This window comes from Podarcis muralis, chromosome 9 (genome assembly GCF_964188315.1).
Source record: "Podarcis muralis chromosome 9, rPodMur119.hap1.1, whole genome shotgun sequence".
Lineage (NCBI taxonomy): Eukaryota > Metazoa > Chordata > Lepidosauria > Squamata > Lacertidae > Podarcis > Podarcis muralis.
This window is the reverse complement of record NC_135663.1, coordinates 23475519-23491885: the sequence shown is the minus strand read 5'-3', so window position 1 is coordinate 23491885 and position 16367 is coordinate 23475519. Positions and strand designations below refer to the sequence as shown.

General features: G+C 41.1%; 1 protein-coding gene across 7 annotated transcripts in view; it reads right to left on the bottom strand.

Annotated features, from left to right (window-relative positions):
- Positions 1–16367, bottom strand: part of AIMP1 (aminoacyl tRNA synthetase complex interacting multifunctional protein 1) — a 38184-nt gene that overhangs the window by 11533 nt on the left and 10284 nt on the right. For 5 of the 7 annotated variants that reach the window (XM_028743471.2, XM_028743475.2, XM_028743472.2 and 2 more), the window contains 5 exons: positions 12585–12718; positions 9184–9297; positions 7439–7603; positions 5695–5903; positions 732–900 (listed from right to left, as the gene is read on the bottom strand). In XM_028743471.2, the coding sequence (XP_028599304.2) occupies positions 732–900; positions 5695–5903; positions 7439–7603; positions 9184–9297; positions 12585–12718 (791 nt within the window). Of the gene's footprint in view, positions 1–731; positions 901–5694; positions 5904–7438; positions 7604–9183; positions 9298–12584; positions 12719–15121; positions 15207–16367 lie in introns of those variants that run through there. The other 2 variants (XM_028743478.2, XM_077933894.1) reach the window with 2 other exon arrangements.

Genomic DNA, 16367 nt, shown 5'->3' with positions numbered 1-16367 from the left:
TGCTCTTTCATGCTTTTTCAATATGAAAATTTTGTACTTCATTAAAGCACTAACTTCCTGGGCAATTCTCAAGTGTTCCCCAACCTGGCAGTGTCTAGTTCCTTCAAATACAGGACAGCTTTATCCCTTTTTAAAAAAATAAAGTCTATTTTGTGCAAACCCATCCATTTGTTAGACACTGCTTAACAAGTTCTACCAGTTTCTGCAAGTTGATAGTGACATCCTCCTCCTCCTACTCTTGGCAAGTACAGTGATACCTTGGGTTAAGTACTTAATTCGTTCCAGAGATCCATACTTAACCTGAAACTGTTCTTAACCTGAAGCACCACTTTAGCTAATGGGGCCTCCTGCTGCTGCCGCGCTGCCGGAGCACGATTTCTGTTCTCATCCTGAAGCAAAGTTCTTAACCTGAAGCAGTATTTCTGGGTTAACGGAGTCTGTAACCTGAAGCGTATGTAACCCGAGGTACCACTGTACCAACCAACTCACACACAATTCACAAATGCATTTCAAAGTTCCTTCATGTGGGGTGTAGGTGGGTGCAGAGAAAAAGCGAACTTATTTTCAGCAAATTTTGCATGCACTGGGCTACACTCACAGGGAAGAATTATTTCATTCATTAGAGTTAATGATAAAACTACTGGATAATGTCGTTTCTGTACATGTTGATATATATATATTTCCTCAGCAATTTCTTCTGATATCCCCATCTCCAAGATGCTTTTGCTTACCAGGAAAACCTTCAAATGTAATTCTGTCTCCAGGAACAACCCCACTAGGAGGGATTAGAATCTCCACCTTCTCTGGCGTGCTAGCACACATCAGCATGGCTTGGGACAAAACTCCCCTCATTTTCACTGGCTTCAGGTTACAGAGAAATATCGCCATCCGGTTTTGCATCTGTACATGGGACGTAAGTTAAAACAAAAATGAAATTTAGCTAGGCTTCTCTGCATTTCTTTCACAATGAGGAAGCAAGGGGAAAAAATTAATGCATGCAACTGCACACAGTAAAACACACAAAAACACCAAGTATGCAGATACAAATATGTTAGCAACAATTAACATTCTTTCAAGACTAATTCAGTAGTAAAAGCCAGGAAACAATTAAGGATAACCGTCTTCTAATACAGACACACAAGAGGGTGCAATAAAGACAACATTGTGTCCTGGTGCTTGGGTATAATAGCTGAAACAATGTTTTACTGACTTTCCATTCTTTGTGGTCGTGGGTTCCAACTTTTAACAGTTACTTAAGGAATTTTTGTAAAAACATCCTTCTAAACTAATCAGAGAAAGCATGCCCAGGTGGTTTACCATTCAGGATGTAATTAATCCAAAGACAGGAGGACATTTTTGAAGCATATTTTATCAAAACAGTTGTCCATAATGTGCACTGCAATTCATTTATTTAAAACTACAAATGCTTCTGGGTTTTTTCCTTCCCCCCACTAGGGAAGGCTACAATGAATAAGCAGAACAATGAGGCCTCATTAGCGAACATTGCAACTAACAACTTGGTCAAGAAAACAGATTGTTGTTCTTTTAATAGACATAAATCAAAAAAGATCTTTGACAATAAAGTTACTGATGATATTCAAAAACCTACCAGGCATACAAACCGATGTTCGTGTTTCCACACAAATTGTAATTTAAGCAGCAGTTTTTAATTAATACATTTGCCAACTTGAGGAGAAAGAGACTAAAAATGGTTATTAGACATTAATAAGTTTAGGTTGGAAGCTGCAGCCCATTTCTAACCACCTTATATATAAAAATATGCAACAGTCTGCCTTAAAATCATTGGGATTTCATTGCTTACAATTAACTGTTGGATAAATTTAAGGCAGTCCCAGCTGTCTTAAACTGAGGTAATAAAGGGATGTTTGGAACGCCAGGAACTGTAGAACAAGGAACAGAATTCCTTCTCCTGAATATTATATTGGATAAATATTGCTTAAAATTCAGGATCTGGCTTATTTCAATATGTTCAGCCAGAAAGGATGTTTCCCTTACTGCAGTTCCGTATAGTGTGGGTGTCCTTCAAGCTGTCTGGATTGTGGAGATTCCACTGTATTTTATGTAAGAGGCAAAACACAATGCCCTAGATGCTTCAAAACATATTGGGACACAGATGAAGCCAACAACAAACAGTCTCTCATATTTTTATTGCAATTGCTGGTATAATATAACTACCAAAACACACACAGAGCTGACTGGGGGGTGTGTGGAATGTCCTTTTTATATTTCCTAGGAAAGAGAAAAAGTGAGCAGTAGATCCTAATGAGTGCTCTATGCAAATACAACTATCCATGGGGCTAATTATGCAGGACTAGGGGAATTCTGCGCCCATGTTTACTGAGCTACCACCCTTGCTCATGGCAAACCTCTTCTGAAACTTAGGTGAGTTTTTCAAACATTCCTGAACTTTGGGGGGAGGCTGAAAAGGAGGACAATGCCCAAAAATGGCAAAGAAGAAGAATTGCACTCCTCAATCTTTAGGCATGCCTTAAGTAGCTGCACAGACACGGGTGGCATTGTGGGCTAAACCACACAGCCTAGGGCTTGCCGATCAGAAGGTCAGCGGTTCGAATCCCCACGACGGGGTGAACTCCCGTTCCTTGGTCCCTGCTCCTGGCAACCTAGCAGTTTGAAAGCACGCCAAAAAGTGCAAGTAGATAAATAGGTACCGCTCCGGTGGGAAGGTAAATGGCATTTCAGTGCACTGCTCTGTTTTGCCAGAAGCGGCTTAGTCATGCTGGCCACATGACCTAGAAGCTGTATGCCGGCTCCCTCGGCCAATAAAGTGAGATGAGCGCTGCAACGCCAAAGTCGTCTGCGACTGGACCTAATGGTCCCTTTACCTTTACTAAGTAGCTGCACAGATCCTACCTAATGAGTCTGGAGGGTAAGACTTGATGGATTCAAGTTGCAAGAAAGGAGATACCAACTAAACTTCAGGAAGAACTTTCTGACGGTAAGAGCTGTTCGACAGTGGAATGGACTCCCTTGCGAGGTGGTGGACTCTCTTTCCTTGGAGGTTTCTAAGCAAAGGTTGGATGGCCATCTGCCACCAATGCCTTATTTGAGATTCCTGCATTGCAGGAACATTGGACTAGATGACCCTTCCAACTCTAAAACTCTATGATTCTATCATTCAAGTGATAGTGTACATGGGCGCTCCTGATTTCCTTCAAGGTATGTCTCCATCCTTCAAAATGAACAAAGGACAGAACAGATGCATATGTGAAAGTTGAGCATTTTCCAGCAGTAAGTTAAGAAGTGAAGTTTACATCCAATTATTTTTTTTGCCTCCTCCACCAGTATTAGAAGAAATAATTTCAAGTTACACATTTACTCAAAATTACCCAGAACATTAGAAGATGTGTTTTGCTATTGAATACAGTGGTGCCTCGCAAGACGAAATTAATTCGTTCCGCAAGTTTTTTCTTCTTGCGAGTTTTTCGTCTTGCGATGCACGGTTTCCCATAGGAATGCATTGAAAATCAATTAATGCGTTCCTATGGAAACCGACTTCAGACCAGGTCCGGGGACAATCTGTCCCCCGACCTCTTCTGAAGGCTGGGGGGGGGGGCGAAAGTTTCTCCGCTCCCCCGGGAGGGCTTTTAAAGGCAGGCAGGCAGGCAGGCAGGCAGGGGGGACAAAGATTTTCGCCCCCCCGCCAGCCTTCAGAAGGCTGGGGGGGGGGCGAAAGTCTTTGCTCCCCCCCCCCCACGGCAGCATTTTAAAATCGCCCCGGACAGCGGAGGACTTCTCCGCTGTCCGGGGCGATTTAAAAGCCCTCCCGGGAAGGCAGGCAGGGGGGACAAAGATTTTCGCCCCCCGCCCGCCTTCCCCTCTTTTGAAGCAAGGGGCGGCAACGGGGAGAAGATCGCTTCTCCCCTTTGCCGCCCCTTGCTTCAAAAGGGGTCCGGGGGGAGAGAGAGGAAGGCGCGCGCCTTTCCCTCTGTCCCCTCTTTTGAAGCAAGGGGCGGCAACGGGGAGAAGATCGCTTCTCCCCTTTGCCGCCCCTTGCTTCAAAAGGGGTCCGGGGGGAGAGAGAGGAAGGCGCGCGCCTTTCCCTCTGTCCCCTCTTTTGAAGCAAGGGGCGGCAACGGGGAGAAGATCGCTTCTCCCCTTTGCCGCCCCTTGCTTCAAAAGGGGTCCGGGGGGAGAGAGAGGAAGGCGCGCGCCTTTCCCTCTGTCCCCTCTTTTGAAGCAAGGGGCGGCAACGGGGAGAAGATCGCTTCTCCACGTTGCCGCCCCTTGCTTCAAAAGAGGTCCGGGGAGAAAGGGGAAGACGCCAGCATTTTAAAAAACCTCGGGACAGCGGGGGACTTCTCCGCTGTCCGGGGCGAATTTAAAATGCTGGCGGGCGGCAGCGAAGCCTTCGCTGCCGCCCGCCAGCATTTTAAAATACCTCGGGACAAAGGAGAAGTCCCCCGCTGTCCCGGGGTTTTTTTAAATGCTGCTGGGCGGCAGCGCTGCCGCCCGGCAGCATTTTAAAATCGCCCCGGACAGCGGAGAAGTCCTCCGCTGTCCCGGGGTTTTTTAAAAACCTCTCCGCCCCCCGCCAGGCTTCAGAGCAGCCTTCCGAAGCCTGGCGGCGGGAGGAGGTCCGAGGACAGTGGGCAAGACGCCCTGTCCCGGAGATTTCCCTATGGGCTTTCGTCTTGCGAAGGAAGCCCATAGGGAAATTCGTTTTTGCGAAGCGTCTCCAAAACGGAAAAACCTTTCGTCTAGCGGGTTTTCCGTCTTGTGAGGCGTTCGTCTTGCGGGGTACCACTGTAGCAGAATTAGGGACTCAGCTACATTCGCAAAGATAAAGCGCTTTATAGACATTATAACACTATGACCCCAGATGGCGCTGTTGAGTCCCGTTTTTCGCCAACAGGATTTCCCTGTATGAAGTTGACAATGCATTTAAGTGAGTCACTTCTTTGATGTGTCTTGATCCAGCCTAGAGATCCAGCCTAGAATACTGTTTCACATTTCTTCCCTGCTAGGGGCTTCTTAAATCCCAAGAGAAGAAAACTGCATATGCTTCTGGGAAATATGGCTATGCCTTACACATGGATGAAAGGCATTCTTAGTGCATCCTCTGCTTGACAGACAGGCTGCAATAGCTCAAGTGGCATTACTACTAAAGAAGAAGAGACATCGTACCTTGACCCACTTGCCGCAGCATCCTATATATGGCAAAAAGAGCAGAAGAGCACATTCCACTGAAATATGCCTAGAACAGAGGTGGAGAGCCTGTGGTCCTGCAAATATTGGGTTCAAACTCCCATTAGCCATAGCTACAATGATCAGGAATGATGGGAACTGTAACCTAGCAACATCTGCAGGGGCACAGCCACAGGCCCCCCACCCTTGGCCAGGAAGATGCAGACTGAGAAGTTATTACTGGCTACTCCAGGTGTGCTGCATACAGGAAGAGGACCACCAAGGTTCATTGAGTTGTTGCGGGAGTCGGATTCTGACGCTGGCAGAAGCTAGATTTGTTTTGGCTCCCCTCTATTTAATTTGTTTCTTAAGTAATAAGTTTGTGAACTTGAGATTATTTCAGTATCCATCTGCTGCATAACTTTAAGTGCCAAAACTAAATGTTGAATCATTATTTAAAAAATTAGATATTTAAAATAAACTTTATTTAGCAAAGAAAAAGAAGTATCAAAGGAATTCTTTATGTACCTCTTCTAAAGGAACATGTTTCACTAGACCACTGACAACAGTTCTAGGGTTTGTTTCTCCCACGTCAACTTCCTCAACGTACAGAGTATCAGCATCTGGGTGTTTCTTTGCTGATGTGATGCAACCAATTCGAAAATCAAGTCGGGAAACATCTAAAGGCTTTGAGTCATCATTCGCAGCTGACTGCTGCTTTTTCTCCTTCTTTTCTGCTAAAACAAAATCGGAAGCCATTTAATTACACAGGCACACACATCCTCGGGAATGCAATTCAAGCAGGTTTTCTTTTTCCCTGCCTGAAAAGAAATCCCACGGTACATTTTAACATTCTTTGATTTCAAAACAGAGACCCAAAATATTACAACCGTGTGACAACAGGCTTCCTTAAACATGGATAACTAGATAGAATTATGGTACCATTTCCTTTAATGCTTTGCTTAGAAGCAAAATGCACCTACCAAAAAATAAGGTTACAGTTTCTGCATACCTGACAGGATCCCTAGAATCACAGAAATGTATTAACTTGTAAATATAGCTTTAAAAAACAAAGATTCATAATGGACCTAACTAACTTGGGTCCATTAATTTAAATCTACTGCAAGTAGGCTAGAACCAACTGGTCTGCTGAGGACTTAGTTCTCAGTAGACCTTGTTCTTCAAGGACTGTGGAATGTTGAGGACAGTTAAAACCACAGACCGCTCCCTAGATTGTTAAGGGTATCAGTTGTGAAAAAGGGGAAAGAGATGGCAGTGAAAGGAATCTTGCCTGCTTGGGCTTCTACTTAGTATAGGATCAAGGAAGGAGGAAGCTGGGAAAGATTCTTTCTCCCCATTCCCATTGACCAGGAACTCTTCTTGATCAACTGCACCTACATGGCAATAAATCACTTAGGTTCAGGACATCCTCCTCTCGATTCCCCCTTGCCCCCCCCCTTGGAGTGGCTGCTGAGACCATATAACACCCATCCTGAAAGACCTACATCGGTTCCAAGTATGTTTCTGAGCATAATTCAAAGTGTTGGTACTGACCTTTAAAGCATTAAACAGCCTCGGCCCAGTATACCTGAAGGAGCGTCTCTACCCCCATTGTCCGAGGGCCTTCTGGCGGTTCCCTCCATGCAAGAAGTGAGGTTGCAGGGAACCAGGCAGAGGGCCTTCTTGGTAGTGGCGCCCACCATGTGGAATGCCCTCCCACCAGATGTGAAGGAAATAAACAACTATCTGACTTTTAGAAGACACCTGAAGGCAGCCCTGTTTAGGGAGGTTTTTACTGTTTGATGTTTTATTGTGCTTTTAATTCTGTTGGGAGCCACCCAGAGTGGCTGGGCAAACCCAGCCAGATGGGCAGGCTATAAATAATAAATTATTGTTATTATTAACCCACCCCGGACTATATGGCCCCTGTTCCAAGATGGCTGGAGCACTGAACAAGAAGTGGAGATACCCTACAACAGGTTTGTTTCATGTCCCCACTTGTTTCCTCCAATTCTAACAATTCTCTTTTCATTTCTAAGGATATTGTATTAAACTAAATTATTTTGGAAATTTTGGAGCATTTTTAAATGGAAATCATTAGTTACTTCCGAGCTTTTATTTCACATAAGCTACACAGACATTCACTGACCACCTTGCCTAACCTAGTCCAGAATAATTTTCCTGAAAAACTTCTGCATTGATAACATTCCTTTCTGGTGTTTATTAATGAAACTGAACTTCAAACATTTCCAAGTAGCATATGTAAAATCACCTTTCTTTTCCGCCTTGTCCTTTTTCTTCTTTTCTTCATTTGTTCCTTTAATTTGGTCTTTAGGATCAGATGGGGCTGCTGCAGCAGCGGTGGGCTGAGAGACTTCTTCTGAAAAGGATGCTGTTGCAGAAGGTGTTTCACTGGGCGGCAGAGAGACTTGTTTCACTACATTAAACACAAGGAAAGATTCAAAACATTGCCAAGATATATTTAATGGAGGAATATTATACATTTATTTAATAAAATGTATAAAATGCTAAAATTCAATCCATTAATAAAAAATGAGAGTTCTGTAGGTTTCAAAGGTTTTGTGAAATATTAGTAGTAATAAAATACAGGGATAAATTTCAGTATTGGGATTCTGTCATCTCCAAATGTCTGGCTTCACTTACACATATTAAATTTAATCCTTCTGGCTTTTATGGGTAAGCATCATGAGAATAGGCAATCAGACTGTTGATAGCAGCAAGAATTAATTGTGCCAATCACGTGAATTAGAATAAATTCTAATTGAACAGACACTTGCTTCCAAGTTAGATTGTAGCCTTAGCTAAATTTTAGTCAGCAGATTAAAATAGATTAGAAACAATAGGGATGAAATACATTGAAATATAAAAATCAATAGGTTAAAGTTATTGCTTTGGACAATAGCTTCATACCAAGCTAGCGGACAAGCACATCATAAAATTAGTATAAGATTACTAGCATAGTATAATATTACTAACATAAAATTCGTATAATGTTACAACCGTATGCTTTTGAACTGGTTTACAGTTGAGTGTTCCCCTAACACAACAAGGATTGGGCAGGGCTAAAACATTTCTCTTCTCCACCCATTCATTCCAATGAGACAAGTTTTTTACTTGCAGAGTGCACCACACACACTCTTTAAGTGATAACACCACCTATCCTTTGGATGATATCATCTCATTTGGCTGCATGTATACGGTAGCCAAAGTCCCTAGTACACAAAGTTCATAGTACACAATGGCAAGCATAAAATTAAGTTTGTAAGTTACAAACTTAGGCGATTTCTATGTACTTAAACTCAGAGGCTCGCAGAAAATATTTCTGTATGCACAATTTTGAAGGGAGCAAAATGTGGATAACGGCTTCCAATATCATGCAATCGGATTTCTGCTTGTGCAACAGGATTTCCTCTTCGTCTCCTGTCCCCTGGGACAGCTCCCCTCATTCTTTAGAATTAAGAAGAAAATGCCATTCATAAGGGTTGTATGTATTTTGCATGCACACACAAATAAAATTCCAGTTTATCCCTTTTTCCCCTCCGCCAGCAGTTTTCAACCAAAACTGCTTAGAATTTGCGTATTTGAGAAATGGTGCACCCAAGATTGATTCTTGATGCTCCTGTTTGTCTGCTGGCTCAACTTCGCCTCTCACAACATTCCAGATCCTAAAGTCATGTAGAGTAACATTTCAGAAGGTGTAGCATGCACCTTCTGAAATGTTACTATGGTTTGCTATGATGCAGTAGAACAAAATGTATAGGTGGTGTCAGACAGGTAGTGAATACTACCCAGACAAGTAGCTTACCACCAATATTTTTCTTCATAAATCTAAGAATTGGGGTAAATATCCCTCTACACCCCAAAATACACTTTGTCCCTTCAGTGCCTCCCTAATATTTCTCCCCTTGTTATGGGAAATGAGTGTTCTGCAGACTGAAGAAGCCACACTTGCCTAAGACGACATTGCTCTCCCACCCCCAACCCCATTTCAGTCACCTCCATTCCGAATTTCAGCCTGGATCAATTCTTGTTTCAGCACATCAATTTCTTTCTTCAGTTTGGCATTTTCTACACGAAGCTTCTTTTCTTCCCTCAGAGATGCCTGCAAGACTACAGGAGACAAATTCTCTATTAGGAATCACATACACAATACTTTCATAAAGGGAAAGCTTAATTTCACAACTCTGAAATTCAGGGTTTAAGGGTTTAAAGTTGACTTAAGACCCGCTTATTCTTAAAACTTCAAAAAACAGAAGAATCACAATTTGTGCATTAGTGCGCTTCTTTATGCTCCCCCCCCTCTAAATCCTTTCCTATTAAAAAAAACCTAGGGCAATAATCAAATTAAGACCAAAAAAAAAAATACGGGAGTACAGAGCACATTAGGAGTTTCTTGCTGTGCTCAAATTCCAGATTTATTCTGTTGTAGGGGGGAAATCGGAAACTATCAGCTTTTTAAAAAAAGCAAACGAGGGGGGAAAGTCGTGACAACAGAGAAAGTCTCAACATAGCAACTAAAAGGAAAGATGTTTTTTCCATTAAGGTTCTGGAAATGAGAGGAGGAGATGTGAGTTCTAGCCTTTGCTTTTTCCACAGAATGCCCATATATAGCTACTTAACACCTCAGTTTTCTCAGTTATTAAAGATATTTTACCATCCCACACAAATGTCAAAATGACACACTAATATCTGTTATTACTGCTGAGTCTTAGGTATTTTTTCAATTAATTCCACAGCATAGCCAGAATTGGACTTTTTAATCACATTGGGCGCCTCCCCTCCAGCTCCCCTTTTCCTTGGCACCTGCTCTGAGAAACGAGCTGTTGCTCTAAGGTTCTTGCGGGAATACAATTTGGAACTGTATTGTATGCCTATTACAATGGAATGCATAGCCAAACTGTTTATTCTTTAGTTTAAAAGTCTTCCTTATAACTACATCAGGAAAGCAGGGGTGGAAGGAAGATGACAGAGCATTTCTCTGTAAACTATAGTGAAATGAACTCTAGAGGCACTACCTGAGGGCAATGCAGAAACTGTTGAAAGGTTTGATCTCCTATATTTATAAGCAGAACATTAGTCTGTTGGTTCTAGGCCAAAATGACTCCTTTGGAATTTTTATTTTTTAATGTGAGGCTTTGGTTCAGACACATTGAACAATATGCTGAAAACCCTGGACCTGGAGACAATACGATCAAAAAGGTGGCAGGCACTTATTTTTTGCTTTGTGCTATAGTCCACAAATGTTAGCACAGCCTTTGTCAGCTTCTAGTGCCCCCCAGATGTTTTGGACTCCAAATCCCATCAGCCCCAAGAAGCATGCGGTATGTCTGGGCCTGATGGGAGTTGAAGTCCAAAAATCTTTAGAGTGCTAAAGGTCAGTAAACCCTGCTTTAAGCCACTGGAATATATAATGGCTTTGTACACAAGCCCATAAGCATAACAAAAGGTAAAAATATGCTTAAAGAGCTTCAACTGTGGCTCTAGATCATTATTATAACACAGATTGGGGCTTTGTGGTTTTTTAATCTTGACCTAGTCAAAGAATTTCATAGGTATCACAACCAACTCTTGGAAAGCAAACAATTAAGAATCCATGCAGACGAATTGTTGAAGGGTTATTAAAGTCACAATAAACTACACAAAGTTATTAATTAGCACTATCACAGCATGTGCTAAAAGCTTAGTTATCAATCACATGATCTACATGTATAAAGTTGTATGTCCATTTCCAGAATCTCTTGTTAAAGGACCATGGGTTTAGGGGTGGGATAGCCTATAACCAAGACCATAGAGAAATTCTTTCAGTCAAGCGTAGAGATAGATCAATCATCTGATTTCTATAAGGCTGTTTTATATGGTGGGCTTTTAACAATGCTAGAGAAGCAAACTGTAAATTCTTCAGAGTCAGGTGGCTTACATTTACACAGCTCTCACGCAATATTTTTTCTTCAAGAGGAGGATGCCACCATTCAGTACAGTCAGCTCTAGTTATTGCAGAATTCTCTCTGCACCTTGAGAAGGACTGGACTTGGCCCTTTTCTGGTATCACACACATGAGCAAGAGTTTGCTATCTTGCTCTTTAAAGAGGGCTTAATATTTCAGCACCCTGTGGATTTTAACGCTCCTCTCCCCATGAATAGGAATCACATTTTTATTCATCTAATACAGGGATGGGGGGCCAATGACCCTCAAGATGCTGTTGGATTCCAACTCCCATCAGTGCAAGCCAACATAGTGAAGAATGAGAGGAATTATAGTCCAACAAAATCCAGAGGGACACAGATCTGATTTAATAGGCCTGAACTGAGCTCTCAAGACAGTTTACACACTAATATACAAAAATTCAAACTAGCACCACAACTCTAAAACTTTTAAATTAAAATCTATGGGAACCAGCAGAATAAATAAAAACTACCCAAACACTTCTGGAAACAAGCAGATTTGAACCATGTGTCTTCATCGTATTATTAAATTGAAGGAACTGTGTATGAAAATATCCAGTGAGTGAGTATTCTCAAGATACACACATCTTTTGGAAGGCATTAAAATATACATGCTATACTTCAAATCCATTTTGTGGTTGGGAGCTACAAATGTGCACACCATCTCCTACATTTCTGCAGCACCTACTATTTAAATGAGTTCAATATTGGGACACTTATCTTACGTTTGTTTGGAAGAAACAGGAGAAGATCAATTCCAGCATGCCACAATGCACAGAACTGTAAAAATCCTCCATTTTAAGTTTTCAGGGTTGCTACAACGTGCTGGCATCATCTTTAAAACGTCGGCATGCCTTTAGCCCTGGCACTCTACCTGGATGTCCAGAAGATAATAGTTGCTAGAAATGTTTTTTTATTAACTGAATTTTATGCACTGGCTCCTATTCCTTGTTAAATCACAAAGGTACTGGCCTCCCAGTTTTGACTACTGAATGCGTTCTATAGAGGATGTTCTTGAAAACAGCATGGACATTTGCAGTGGCTGACAATTATTTTCTCTATATAATTCAATGTGTTTATTATTGTCCATAAAGCCCTACATGGCCTGGCATACCTTTTTCCAGATGTACCTTCCCTGAGAAGAGAAGACCTTGTGCCATCAAGTATAAAAGTTAATTCAGGAGTTGTTCATTTTACAGCCATGACAATAATTAAGGTTGGGGGCCTGCCAAGTATCAAAACTGTTTTGACACCTGGTAATTCCTTTGCTTTTTAAAATGATAGGAAACTTAGCACGTTTATTGCTTGCTGCAGGGAAGGTATAACCTAAATTCTGGGGTTTACATACTGGGCTAGATTCACAGTAAGAAATTCTCAACTCTGCTCACAGATTTTGCATGCAAGTTTTATGACAAAGCACATTTAAATGTTAAGGTCAAAGACTGATGCCTTACTGGCTTTTTCCTTTAGAAGAGCCACTTGCTGCTTAAGGTATTCGATAACTTGATCTGCTTCTGCGCCCTTCTGCTCCAGCCTGTTCAAAACTGCGTTGTTGGCTGCCATTTTCATCAAGGAACGGACGAAAAACCTAAATAAAAGGAAACAGGATGATGTGAATGTTTTATTAATGCAATTATCTGCAGCTCTGTTTTGAATTGACTAAGAACCAGCCACTGCCAGCGCCGTAGAACATCTAACAATAGAGCCTATTGGGTTTGCCCTGTCTAACTTAAAACACTCAGATTGAAAGGAATTGTCAAGCTGATTTTGCTGTGTGACATTATTTTCCAGTATTCTGGAAGAAAAGTGATTTTGGTCCACCATCTGTAACAAACATGTTTCTTAATTCTACTTTTTATATAATGCAAGGCTGAGTCTGCTAAAGTTAGGTCGTTTTAACAACTACTTATTTCCAAAAGAGCACTAAGGTGTAGGGCAGGGGTGGGAAACCTGTGCTCCTCCTGAGGTTGCTGGACTCCAACTCCCATCATCCCTGACCATTGGGCCATGATGGCTGGAGCTGATGGGAGTTGGGTGTCCAACCACATCTGGAGGCCCATAGGTATAGGGGTTTTGCGTGGCACTGCCAACTTATCAATAATTAATTTATTATTATTATTATTATTATTATTATTATTATTATTATTATTATTGCTATCTGTCAAGACTGGAAGGGCTATGGAAGAGTTAAAGGGCATCATCCGGTGATGTTCACCCATGTGTGCATGGAAATCCATTTCTGCAATAGAACTTTCTCTTTTTCCCCACTCCAGCCCTAGCCCCTCTTGCCTCCGCCCTGACACACCTCCAATATTTGCTCTGGAAGGTCCTCCAACCCCTCTGGAACATATTTAGGAGCAGGAGGTACAGAGGAAAGGAAGATGGGAAAGTCCCATTACAAAAGCAGACATTTGCTCTTGCTACTTTGGATTTTACCCAGCGTAGTTATTGATATTATTTTTTTCTGAAAATATATTATACAATGATATTATACCTTTTTTTTAAAAAAAAGAGCACATAGTTAATAATAATCTCTACTTCTGAAAGCCTAAAACAGCAGCAGCATGTATCCGTTATAGATCTCCAGGAAGTGATATAAAGGAAGAATTTTGTATAATCAAAACTGACTGAAACCGCCATGTGCATCGTGCAATTCCTAGTTTTCAAAGATTCCCCTTTCTTTTCGTACCAAAAGAACCTAGCAATTAAAGCTTAAGGACTGATGTTCAGAGAAAAAAGGCCTCAAGTAGGTTTTAGATTCCAGTCCTGATTCCAGGGAGATTTTTAAATTAATGCAGGATTAAATGTATGTTCTATGTTACTAGACAAACACAGCCAAATGTTTTCTATTCTTCCCTCCCTTTGCTACAGCAGCACTAGAAATGAGAACGGTTGGTTTCCCCAAGTACTCTACAAAATCTAGAATGCTGTAGACAGCAGAAACTGTATGACTGCCGAAACATGGATCTACAGCATAACTGTCTTGTCTGAAACAACAAATTCTAAATTGTGTCCTTTTCTGTTGCCCCATTCATCAGATCACTTCAATTGTACTTTATATAAAAAAACTAGTTTCTGACAAAAACATTGTCTAAGAATACTATTCATTATACTTATGGACTAACCAAGTCACTATATACAAAACATGCTAGCATACAACGTAATTATCAAAGCAATAAAATATCCAGTTTTCATTGGGATAAAGACTTCACAACTTCTTATAATTTGTAGAAGATAAAATTGGAGGATTATTACAAGGATTATTCTAATTATTCTAATACATTGTAATTACAGGAATGTCATAAAAAAAACCACAGCTATAAATCAAACTAATTTCTGATGCAGATTGGAGGGCAAAAACTTGCTTCAGTGACACGATTATCTGGTTATTTTCTTAATGCTGATAGAAACACTGGGTTCTTTTTGCTAATCTGAGAACAATTCTAGCTGATAAAATAATTATGAACCAAGAGATCTCACAACAAAGAAGACATTGTGATATTCACAAGTTGTGCTTTTGGTTCTATCTAGCCTAGTATTATTCTTTAAATTCATTTCTGAAGCATCTGCTTTCAATATACAAGTCTTAACACTTCAGACACAGCATTTAAACAAAGAAATAGAGGCTTCTTACTAGCAAACTGTGTTTTAAGGATCCAAAAATATACCATGACAATTTAAGAAAGCATGCAAGTTACATAAAATCAGTATTAAATGCAATCCTGGGCTTTATAGTCCAAAATAATGAGGACAGTAACAATAAAGGAATCCCCCAAATGACTGCACTTAATCATGTGTCAAAGAAACAGAACAGTTGTCTGATAGAAAACATAATCACTTTACCCAGTCATTCTTTTACACCCGCAGTTCACTATGCCATGCACTGTCAAATCAAGTAGAAAGAAAAGAAATCTATCTTCTTAAGCCCATATAACTGGAATGGTTAAAAAAGAGGGGACAACCCTTATTATTCTGCTAGTTTCTGTATTACCTGAATATTAATATTTGGTCCAGTGCTGAAACTGAAAGCATAAACCAGATTCAAAAGCACCCAGCCACACTGTTCAGCAGCAACTGGCCCTGGTCAGCTATTTATAAACACACCACTTCAACAAGATATTAGGATGGTATTTCAGTCATATATTTGGACTACTGCTTAGGCTTAGAAAATATTCTGCAGATGATATGCATGTAGAGTTATCATACTGAAAGCCTGGAAAGACCACTTGAATTTGGCCACAGTAAGTGCTGGATTGATGAGTTTTATGGCTACACGGCAGAATTTTTGAAGCTAACACCTCTGGCTTTCCCCTTTTTTCACTTGGGAAGCTCTCTGGTCATTCAAGAGATAACAGATTTTCTATTTTCTATTCAAATAATAACATGGGTTCAGCTATAAGACAATTACTGCTTCAAAGCTGCAGTGATTGAAAAGTAACCTATCCATGCTTTACAAATATTTCACAATTTGTTTGTGTTCAGAAACAACAGTGAGAGAGCCTAGCAGTAACAGTATAGATTGTCATTTTATGTCAGTGACACTAGTACAGGACTGTGGAATGGCACGAATGTAATTAACCATGATTTAATGATCAAGCAGGAATGGCCCAGTTCACATGTATCACTAAGCCAAACCATGGCTTAGTGAGAATGCGTGAGGGTTCCTAGACAAGAGACAACAGGTGCTGAGCATAGCCACAGTTTCACATAGGGTGTCATCCAAACCCAAGTTTGCAGTTTGTCCTCTCCAGACAAATCACAAGCCGTGGACACTGTTTTATAGCTTGTGGTTTATCTGGAGTGCAACAACCCACAAGCTCAGGTTCACATGGCAGGTTCAGCCAAACCAAGGTTAGCTCATGGCAGGGCAACAGCAGGAGAAACAAGGGAGGAATGTAGTGGCCGTGATCTCTACTCTGGAACCAGCACACTCACGATTTCACACTGAGCCATAGTTTTGGCTTAGAGCTACATGCAAGCCAGGTCACAGTGTGTGATATCCTACAGCCGATGACTTTATTATTCCATAAATCACAAATGCTTAAAAAAAAGAGAGAGAGAATGCAAGCAAAGGTCCTTAGATTTTGTATTCCAGCCACACTGACACAAGGCAGATCAAGCATTTTCCCCCCTGTTTGGATTAAGCAAGGGAAACAAATGTCAGCATTTAAACAAACATACAGAAATATAAACTTTGCTGCAAACTGTTTTTTTTTAAAAAAAACACAACCTAGCAC